Raw genomic sequence first — 11860 nt, 5'->3', positions numbered from 1 at the left:
GTATTTTTTTCTCGTAGTAGTCTTGGGGTAAATGGAATATTGGTTGCATGGTTGATTGTTTGGTTGTCTGTTTAAGTTTTCTTGAGACACGGTAGCCGCCAGCCAGTCATTCAGTGAGGCAGCCAATGTAAATTTGCATTTAATTTTGTAGTTTTTCTAAGTTTTGTTTTTCTTCGTCGCCTTTTGTTGTTATTGCTAAAGTTTTTGTTTAAGTTGAAAAACGTCTTAAACGAAGACACACAAAACAAAAAATAGTTACGGGATTATCTACTCGACAACGAACTATGGTCGACTTGATATAACAGTTTGTCAAACGATAATGGCAACATGGTTTATGTTTTGCTCAATAAAGATGAGATAATGAGAGGAGGTCAAGAAAAAGAAGATTCATATATGTATGAATGAATTAGTATTAAGGAATAATCTATGTAAATTAAAGCAGAAAGAAAAATTTGTTTCAAATAAATAATAATAACAGCGCAATCCAATATGTTACCACTCAAATCGAATTGACGATTAGTTATCCGCCTATTGTTGTGGACACAGCCCAAATTTGTTGTAATTATTACGTCGCCTTTGTAACTGACCAATAACGTTTATTATTCAATCATTCTCTACGCATTCTAAGTGTGTTTTATAGTAATTATCATAATGTACTTTTGCCACAAATAGAATTTCCCACTTTTGTAACGTTTAAATTATTCAAATTTAATGTTTAACATTTGCAAGCATGTAAATTTCATTAAATATTCTACGCAACCCTTCTTATATCATTTTATATTCCATAGTAATGAAAAAACAATAAAAATTTTGCAATATTTTAAATAGTAAGTGTAGGCCGTTGAGTGAGTAAGTACTAGGTAGTCTTCTTGGACAATAAGTTTTTAGAGGGAGCTTAAATGATTATTTTCAATATGTCCTCTTAAAAGAAACACTTCAAACGTGTAAATGTTTTTTAATTCATGAAATTGTATGAATTCCTCACTAAGGAAATAGTAGAGGTGTTGGGGAGTAAGGGATCAAATTGTTTTTAGTGGTGGTCTTGGTTTGTCGTTATTTGTTGTGTTTAAAAACCTTTTAATGCTTGTCATAAGTGTTTAAACACAGTGTCTTAAACATTTACTAGTAAAGCACTAGCAGCAGTCAGACAGCTACTTACCAACAAACGCTGTTAGTAATAGCATGTCAGCCATGCTAGTATTGCTATTTTGGTTGCTTATATGACAATAGTTGATGGTAGTAATTTAATAACTTTAGAGTGTTTAGGTTTTTAAAACCATAAACATTTCAAAAAGTGTTTTTGTGGCTATCAAATTCATATAATAAGAAGAAAGAAATATTTTACTTATTTACCAGAAAATGGAGGAAATTATCAAAAGACTAACAAACAAATTGAAACATTAGAAAAAAAAACATTCAAGAAAACCGATATTCTAGTCTTTTGGTTTACGTCGTAGTTCGAACGTTCGAACTGTCAAGTAGAATCGAAGAGTCTCCGTTTTGACCAGTCTGGTCTATAGTATAATCTAGACTATAGTCTTGTCTATAGTCTAGTCAATAGTCTAGTCTATAGTCTAGTCTATAGTTTAGTCTTTAGTCTAGTCTATAGTTAAGTCTATAGTCAAGTCTATAGTCCAGTCTATAGTCTAGTCTATAGTCTAGTCTATAGTCTAATCTATAGTATAGTCTAGTCTAGTATATTCTATAGTCCAGTCTATAGTTTAGGCTTTAGCCTTGTCTATAGTATAGTCTAGTCTATAGTTTAGTCTATAGTCTAGTCTATAGTTTAGTCTAAAGTCTAGTCTATAGTCTAGTCTATAGTCTAGTCTATAGTCTAGTCTATAGTCTAGTCTATAGTCTAGTCTATAGTCTAGTCTATAGTCTAGTCTATAGTCTAGTCTATAGTCTAGTCTATAGTCTAGTCTATAGTCTAGTCTATAGTCTAGTCTATAGTCTAGTCTATAGTCTAGTCTATAGTCTAGTCTATAGTCTAGTCTATAGTCTAGTCTATATTCCAGTATAGTCTAGTATGCATTCTAGTATATTGACTAGTCTACAGCCTAGTATGTAGTCTAGTACATAGTCTAGTATACAGTGTAGTATATAGACTAGTCTACAGTTTAGTCTAAACTCTTGTCTATAATACAGTTTACAGTTTATCCTACAGTTTAGTTTTAGTTGATTCTATAGCCTATTGTGCGTGCACATTATATTTAATTTTAATAAGAAACAAAAATTTTGAAATTATCAAAGCCTATCTATCATGCAACTGAAATTCATCCTTAGTCCTTCACTAATTACAATATTTATAGTTAAACATAAATCATTTTCAAGGTGTTGCTTTTAACATCCACTTGTAAAACGAAACTAGTTCTTATATATTTTACCTTAGGCACTTCCTTCGATTATAAAAACCACTAAATTCTAATTAAAAATTCAAGTAGCTACTATTGTAATAAACAACCATATTTTATTACGTAATATCCGTTTATATTATGAAATTTATATTTTCTCCTTTTTTTACTTTTCATTTTAGTTTAACACAAGCCAGAGCGGACGCGAAGAAAAAAAATAATGAATAAAGAATGCCAACCAATAATAAATAAAATACACTAAATGAACAATTTTATTAAATAAGAAATTCCATAATGGATTCCTTAACGTACAATACTGAAGAAATTCCAAACGAAACTCATTGCAATAAAGATGAAGAAATGCAAGTAGAAACAACTCCTACTGCAATAAATAATAAAAATGATAACACAAATGAAAACACAATTGCAACCACAACTGCAAAAATTGCAACTACAGCAATAATCAACAGTAACCAAGAGACTGATTTAGAGGCCATGTCTAAAGATTTAGAAGAATCCACACTACAACCACAATTACCACAAATTAAAGAAACAACGAATACTTCTACTTCTTCTGAACCACTAACTACTTCCTACAATTCTAATACTGCAACTGATACTACATTAGCAACAAATATATGTGCTACAACTGCAACAGCAACAGCAGTAACAACAACAACCCCCGTATCATCTAATCAATTTGTAACTCCTCAAAAACCAGAAAATAAATCAATACAATTACATGCATCTACATCTTTAAAGAAAAAACGTAATAAATTTTCCAAATGTCTTGTCGGCAATAGCAACAATAATAAAAGCAGCAACAGCAATAGCAACATTGGCGGCAGCATTAATGTTGATCATCATGATTCATCATCGTCATTATCGAATGTTTTGGCATCGAATATAAAAACTTCTTTATCGATGACTTCATTGCCACCGGATGAAAAACAGGAAAGTCGTGATGGTATTAAGGCTAAATTGAAGGTGGAGAGGCCTTATAATAGTTTAAAGGTAAGTTATCATATTTTATATACATATGTATGTCATATATGGGGAAATTTTTAATGGAAATTGGGTTACAATAAAAAAATTATATTGGCATTGGGGAGGAAATTGCTAAAAATCTGAATTACGAATGGATTAAAGTTAAAGAGTTTTAATCTTGTCTAGAATCTAGTCGATAGTCGAGTCTAAAGTATAGTATATAGTCTATAGCTTGGTCCATAGTTTAGTCTATAGTCTTGTCCATAGTTTGGTCTATAGTCTGGTCAATAGTTTGGTCTATAGTCTGGTTAATAGTTTATTTCATATTCTAGTCGATATTTTGGTCTATATAGTCTAGTATATAGTCTAGTCTATAGTCTATTCTATAGTCTTGTCTATAGTATAGTCTATAGTCTAGTCTATAGTCTAGTCTATAGCCTCGTCTATAGTCTAGTCTATAGTCTAGTCTATAGTCTAGTCTATAGTCTAGTCTATAGCCTCGTCTATAGTCTAGTCTATAGTCTAGTCTATAGTCTAGTTTATAGTCTAGTCTATAGTCTAGTCTATAGTCTAGTCTATAGTCTAGTCTATAGTCTAGTCTATAGTCTAGTCTATAGTCTAGTCTATAGTCTAGTCTATAGTCTAGTATATAGTTTAGTCTATAATCTATTCTATAGTTTAGTCTATAACCTAGTCTACAGATTAGTCTATGGTTTAGTCTGTGGTCTAGTCTATAGTGTAATCAAGAATCTAGTTTATAGTCTAGACTTTTCATAATTCTAGTCTATGTCTAGTATTTCCTTTTCTGTAGTCTAAAATTTCTTTTTAGACTAGCTTATTACTAAAACCCCTTTTTCTATTGAAGTCTTGTTAAGAAACATTCCCCACATACTGATATAAGTTCTATATTAACTATTATGAGTATGAAACATGAAACATATTTCATCCCATATACGTATATACTTCCATCAAACAATCAGTACAGAAACTGTGTTATTGTGTTAAAACAATCATAATTATCTCATACAAAATTAAAATTCCCAAGAGGTTACCGTTTACATTTAAACTTAAAAAAGTTACTTACACAAAAAAAAAGATTATTCATTAATTTAAACTTAATTAATAATTAATTAAAAAAACACTATTATTTATGAAAAATTATTATAACAAATAAAAATTTTCTCACATACACACACACTCAAACACAAATAGGCGACAATGGAAAATTGATTAAAACTTTTGCAAAATGCACTCTATACAACACCAACACCGTGTTACGAGTTTAAAAACTTAAACCGTTAACTACTGTAATTAACAGCCATTTCATCGTCTAGTAGTAGTGCTGCTGTTAATTGTTGTAAATATTGTTTATAATAAATATTACAGCAACAACAACAACGCTTGTAGTAATAAAACATTAAATGAAATGAATGTTGCCCATAAACATATGAATTTACTTTATATGTTGCAGATTAATTAGTTGTAGTGAAAAAAAGTTAGTTGTAAAAAAAAAAACAAATAAATAATAAAATAAAACAAAAAGCCTAAAAATACCACTAAAGCTGTGCAATAGTAATTATTGCTATTATTAACTATATTGCTACTGTAACGCTTATGTTTTAAGCTTTTATATTAAAGTACTTGTACAGAGGTGTTAGTTGCCACAGTGAGATATCGTTTTAAATATAAAAAATGTTAGTTAATTAGAATCAAGTTTAAGAGATAGATCAGTTGAATTAATTTACGTTTTTATAAAAATATATTGTTGGATTTGGAGGTTAAGACGACTACGTTCTGATAGCTTCCTGATCAGTGCAAAAAAGAAATTAGGTAGATATCTAATGGTGATCTGTCATATTAACTATCAGATCAGTGTAGTGTTATCTGTGAAACTTTCGTCACACTATCGATCGCTTGATCGTCGATTGATTCAAGTCTAATGGATTTTTTTACATTAAACTTGTAAAAAAGGAATCTTAACCGATTTAGACTTTGTTTAGAATATTGAGAAAAATCAGTTAGAAAGTAGCGGCGAAGTAGTGAGAAATTCGATCGTAATGATCGATCGTGTATTTTAGAGTTATTTGGGCGAGCATAAAACTAACTGATTAGGACTTTGGTTAGAATAATGAGGAAAAGTAGTTAGAATGTAGCGGCAAAATAGTGAGAAATTCAATATACCCAATATTGAGAAAAATTATTGAGAAAGTAACGGCGAAGTAGTGAGAATTTCGATCGTGTATATTGGAGTTATTTGGCCGAGGATAATAGTAACTGATTGGGATTTTGGTTAAAATATTGAGGAAAAGTAGTGAGAATGTAACGGAGAAGTAGTGAGAAATTCGGTAGTAACGATCGATCGTGTATGTTAGGGCCAGCATAAAAGTAACTGATTGGGAATTCGGTTAGAATATTGAGGAAAAGTAGTGAGAATGTTGTGGCAAAATAGTGAGAAATTCGATCGTAATGATCGATCGGGTATATTGAGTTTAGAATTTTGACTCTAAACTCAATATACCCAATATTAAAAAAAAGTAGTGAGAAAGTAGCGGCGAAGTAGTGAGAATTACGATCGTAATGATCGATCGTGTATGTTGAAGTTATTTGGGCGAGCATAAGAGAAACTGATTGGGACTTTTGTTAGAATATTGAGAAAAAGCAGTGAAAAAGTAGCGGCGAAGTAGTGAGAAATTCGATCGTGTATGTTGGTGTTATTTGGGCGAGCATAAGAGTAGTAATTTAGATAACGATTTCATAGAATTACGGACAATCGTGCGCTAAATTTGAAATAGAACACGATCATTAGACTACAAGTTACGGCGAGGTAGTGAGAAATACAATCGTAATGATCGTTCGGGTATATTAAGTTATGAGTTAAAATTTAGATGACGATCCGGTGGAAATCCCCAGGACAATCTTGAACTGCAAATGAAATAGAAAACGATTACAAGACTTTAAGTTTCAGAAAAGAGGGAGAGAGATGTAGAAAAAAAACTTGCTTTGTGTTTCCAATTGAACCGCCTTTTCAAGGTCTAACTTTTAGCCGATCTGTGATATCTTAACAATCTTTAGAAAATATCAAAAATCGTGTTCCATATTTTGTACTTAATATATCTGTTTTTAAGGAGAAATAAGACTTCTTTAGCTCTTTTTACTATAAAAAGTAATTTTTTAAACACTTCTTTGATCATTTTAATAGAAAACGATCATCTTAAGGCTCTTATTGCTATTTAGACTCTTTATTAATAGAAAATTCTCTTCTTTAGAAACTTTTCTAATCAAAAAAAGTCTCTGATAGAACATAGTATTTTTTAAACTGTTTTATGATATTTTTTTTTCTCTCTCTCTATCTCTTTCGGCTCTATAATGAAAAAGTCGTTTCTTTAGACTCTTTTCCAATACAAGGTTCAATAGATCCTTGTTGGCCATCTGTCATCTGTTATGATTTCAACATTTCTTTAGGTTAAATTTATCTGATGGTTTAAAAGGCACTAGATGATCTTGCAAGATTAGTACTTATTCAAAACTTTTTGAAGAAAACTGAAAATAATCCATGCTTAAATTTAAGAAAAAAAATATTAAAACTTTTTCGTAATATATATGAAAATTACGTACATAATATGAAATATTATTTTAGAAAAACCTTTTGAAATTTGTACAAAATAACGAAAAGATTTCTTTTTCTTAATTTTTTTTTTGCATTATAATGAAATATTTCGTACAAATTACGAAACAATTTCGTGATGCGAAATCAAGAATCATTTCCGTACAACGTACAACTTTCTTGCCGTATATTAAACATGGATTATTTTCATTTCCACCATTTGCTCCACTGTGTGTCACAGTATTGTTGTTGTGGCAAAATGACATACATGGATTAATAAAACTAATAATAAGGCATGATGTTGATGATGATGATAATACTGGCGCTGTGTAGTTGGTGTTAGAGTAAAGGCTGTTAGATGCAGGCGTATCAAACAAAAAAACTGAAAAGCAGCAACAAAAAGTCTTAAATTAATGCTGCGTAGCAATGATTTATTGGCCTAAAACATTGCAGATACATAATACATAAAGAAAGGTTGATTATGAAAAACTATCTGTTAGGGGGCAACAAACAAACGAAGTTGAGGCAAGATTTAGTGGATACATTTCTATATATATTCATGTTATGTTACAATGTAATGTAAAGAAAAATATTTGCCCCTTGAAAAGAACAACAAAACAAAACAATGCAACAAAACACTATTTACTACCTTCTCTAGCGCGGACACCAGATAACTATTAGTTAAGCATACTTCCCTGTAAGTAGTTGTTTGCTTCAAATGAAAATAATAATTCCTGTTTCTGAATGTTGTCAACGATTTTCAGGTTTATTTCGTTTATCGTATGTGGGAAATTTGTTGCTTGAGCTGACGCCATACAATAGCAATAACAATTGCTACAACAGCAGCAGTAATGCAACAGCTACATAACTACATACATGGCATTTAGGCTTTTGGTGACAATTGATTGCATAATCATTCACAATTAGGATTTATTGCTAAATTTATTTTATATATTCATTCGTATGCTTCGTTACTCCATACAGAAACAGAGAGGAAATGATCATGAAACATTTCATGTCTGAAGTCTATTTGTTATAAAATCATTCAGAGTTTGAGCGGTTTTTCTGCGCGATTTTTTTCGTCTAATTGTTGAAAGAAAGTGTTTATTAACTGTTAATATATATTTTTTTGGGATTTCATTTTTTTTTGGTAGGAGTTACTAAACTATTTATAATGCCAAAATTATAAATGGGAATTTTCCCAAGTTGAGGAAATTGCATTTAAAATGGAATTTAATGTGCGTTTTGCTAACAGCTTGTTGGAAAATCGATTAATATGTAATGATTACAAGGAGATTTCTATTTTTGGAAAGTTTATGAAACAACAAATATAATCAGGTTTTAGTCTATAGTCTAGTCTATAGTCTAGTCTATAGTCTAGTCTATAGTCTAGTCTATAGTCTAGTCTATAGTCTAGTCTATAGTCTAGTCTATAGTCTAGTCTATATTCTAGTCTATAATCTAGTCTATAGTCTAGTCTATAGTCTAGTCTATAGTCTAGTCTATAATCTAGTCTATAGTCTAGTCTATAGTCTAGTCTATAATCTAGTCTAGTCTATAGTCTAGTCTAGTCTATAGTCTAGTCTAGTCTATAGTCTAGTCTATAGTCTAGTCTTTAGTCTAGTCTATAGTTTAGTCTATAGTTTAGTCTATAGTTTAGTCTATAGTCTATTCTATAGTCTAGTCTGTAGTCTAGTCTGTAGTCTAGTCTGTAGTCTAGTCTGTAGTCTAGTCTATAGTCTAGTCTATAGTCTAGACTATAGACTAGACTATAGACTAGTCTATAGACTAGTCTATAGTCTAGTCTATAGTCTATAGTCTAGTCTATAGTCTAGTCTATAGTGTAGTCTATAGTCTAGTCTATAGTCTAGTCTATAGTCTAGTCTATAGTCTAGTCTAGTCTATAGTCTAGTCTATAGTCTAGTCTATAGTCTAGTCTAGTCTATAGTCTAGTCTATAGTCTAGTCTAGTCTATAGTCTAGTCTAGTCTAGTCTATAGTCTAGTCTAGTCTATAGTCTATAGTCTAGTCTAGTCTAGTCTAGTCTATAGTCTAGTCTAGTCTAGTCTATAGTCTAGTCTAGTCTAGTCTATAGTCTAGTCTATAGTCTAGTCTAGTCTATAGTCTAATCTATAGTCTAGTCTATAATCTAGTCTATAATCTAGTCTATAATCTAGTCTATAGTCTAGTCTATAGTCTAGTCTCGTCTATAGTCTAGTCTATAGTTTAGTCTGTAGTCTAGTCTATAGTCTAGTCTATAGTCTAGTCTGTAGTCTTTTCTATAGTCTAGTCTATAGTCTAGTCTATAGTCTAGTCTATAGTCTAGTCTATAGTCTAGTCCATAGTTTAATCTATAGTTATAGTCTATAGTCTAGTCTGTAGTCTAGTCCATAGTTTAATCTATAGTATAGTCTATAGTCTAGTCTATAGTTTAGTATTTAGTCTAGTCTATAGTCTAGTCTAGTTTATAGTCTAGTCTAGTCTATATTCTAGTCTATTGTCTAGTCTTTAGTCTAGTCTTTCGTCTAATCTATAGCATGATCTATCGCCTAATTGCCTTCTGACTGTCGTTAAATATATTAAGCTCTGTGTCTTGGTCTTCGATATAAAATCTCAGGTCGACTTTGTCTCACTATTAAGAGCCATCCGTGTAGCAAGAGAATCCTGCTGACATTTGCTCTAATGTTCCGCTTGACCAACCTTGGAGTTCATTATTTTGTTCAAATAGTTTAATATTTTGTATTTACCATAAAGCTCATCTCAATTTTAATTGAACATTTTATTAATTAAACAACATTGGATCAGTGCTCCAACTGGGATCATTAAAACATGGCCATTAAAATTCCAAGAAATAGCGGTAAAACTAAACACATTAACAAAAATAGCAACAAAATCTTAACAAAAACATTATCGATTACAAATTGTAAACAGAAATTAAAAAAAAAAAAAAAACTATTGTTGGCACTCTTGGCACTTGATCTACACTTGATCTTCACTTACTCTGTTGTACTTCTTACCGCCCCCTTGCTTACTCCCGTTCTCGATAATTTTGTTTGTCATACATGTTAAAATAAAATAAACATTCTCTTTGGTTCTTGTTTAATATTAAAAAAAGTGCTTTGGCCCAGCATGACGATGCGGCTGTCCAAGTTTATTTGGCGCAATGAAAAACACAACAAGCTACAAAATCAAGCATGTGTAAAAAATCGAATAGACAAGATTTTATTGACAAGTTGTTTTATTTTGTTGTAGTTGCATGTGTAAAAGGGTGCAACAGAAAGTTGTGTTTTCGAAACTCTTTGCCTTTTGATGATTATCACCTTATTTCACAAATATTTTGATCAATATTTACTTTAGAATGCTGAACAATTTAGGGACATAATTTTGAATATAAGGAACCTAAACAAAATCCCAAGATGCTCGATGTCATTTCAACGGAAATGGCGCTCGCAACTGAGTATTTCTCATATATCAGAGACTGAAATTGCCAGAACATTGATCACAGATAGTGTTTTACTAAAGATTAATACGTTAACAGCTCAGAGATATAACGGACATAAGGATCTACAGTGATTACTAAGAGAGAACTTATGGCTCTGATAACCTATCTTAATATCATTCTTTAATGCTAATGATATTCTCATATGAAATGACAGGAAACTCTAATTTTGTTAATCGAACTCAGTATTACCCTATCTGTCATACAGAGCAGATAATGAAGTTAAACTCGGCACACAGCAGGGCAGTACTGACGTCTTTCAAGTAGAGCTCCAAAGTGAATACGCTTACTTTGAAAATCCAGAAAATTGACAAGTTTAACAAGTGGTTCCCATACTATCACTAGTGGACAGAAATGATATTGTGGTGTAAACCAGAATACAGTAAAACGAGAAACATTTGTCATTGCGATGTCTTCACTGGTGACACAATTGGGTTTAGCATATTGATCCCCTTATGGTACCTGAAACGTTAGAAAACCGTAAGCGTATTAGTACACATCGACCTAATTACTCTGGTTTCTAAACCCAACCAGTTTGTCGCACGAATTTAAGAATTTATCTTTCGGATGTTGATCTCTGATAGATCGCCTATCAGACCCATTCTATGATAAGTTAGGGCATGACAATAACAGATTAAGTAAGTTATACTATCATCTTCCTCTTTGTCCTGGTACCTCCTGCAGAAGTCATTACTGGGTAAGTTCAGTATTCGTGCATTGAGCCTAAAAGGCCAATGGCCAGATTCCACCTCCGTTTAGTTTCATAGATTGAATGTCGGAATATAGAAAAGGGCTTTGTGGGTTGAAAATGGCTTGCCTGGCTTCAGTCGGCCAGTTTCAGTTTGCAGCGATTTGCCACTTATGTCGGTATGCTCTCTTGCAAGTGAGGAACCTAACTTGGCAAGAGAGTCCACAATGGTATTACCAGGAATTTGTTGATGTCGTGGAATCCAGTACAGTCCTATTGTGGAATGTTTCGCCATATCTTTATGGGAAAGGTTTGATGTTGTGTAGACCTAGAACCTTAAGGGCTGCTTGGCTATCGGTACATATTCAACCTAAGATCAATGAGAAGTGGGTTCAACGCAAGTTTCCATAGAAGTGGAGATAGAACTTCACCACGTGGGTTATCGCAATTTGTCGTATGCTCTATTGCAAGTGGGGAACCTAACTTGGCTAGAAAGTCCTATTGTGCAATGTTTCGCCATCTCTTTATGGGAGAGGTTTGATGTTGTGTATACCTAGAACCTTAAGGACTGCTTAGCTGATATCGGTATATATTCAACCTAAGATCCATGAGAAGTGGGTTCAACGCTAAGTTCCCTAGAACAGAAGATAGAACTCCACCATGTGGGGTACCGCGATTTGCCATTTTTTTGACATTTGCTGTTCCTATATTAGATATAATGATCCGCTG

The 11860-nt window shown here is 32.0% G+C and overlaps 1 protein-coding gene across 4 annotated transcripts in view; it reads left to right on the top strand.

Annotated features, from left to right (window-relative positions):
* Positions 1-2539: 2539 nt before the first annotated feature.
* LOC111685710 (putative uncharacterized protein DDB_G0282133) overlaps positions 2540-11860 on the top strand; it is an 89013-nt gene continuing 79692 nt past the window's right edge. For all 4 annotated transcript variants that reach the window (XM_046951211.1, XM_046951212.1, XM_046951209.1 and 1 more), the window contains exon 1: positions 2540-3368. In XM_046951211.1, coding sequence (XP_046807167.1) covers positions 2649-3368 — 720 coding nt within the window. In that variant the 5' untranslated portion in view covers positions 2540-2648. The remainder of the gene's footprint in view (positions 3369-11860) is intronic.

The sequence above is a fragment of the Lucilia cuprina genome, chromosome 5 (genome assembly GCF_022045245.1).
Source record: "Lucilia cuprina isolate Lc7/37 chromosome 5, ASM2204524v1, whole genome shotgun sequence".
Classification (NCBI taxonomy): domain Eukaryota; kingdom Metazoa; phylum Arthropoda; class Insecta; order Diptera; family Calliphoridae; genus Lucilia; species Lucilia cuprina.
Note: the sequence above shows the minus strand (reverse complement) of the source record. Positions and strands in the feature narration are given on the sequence as shown.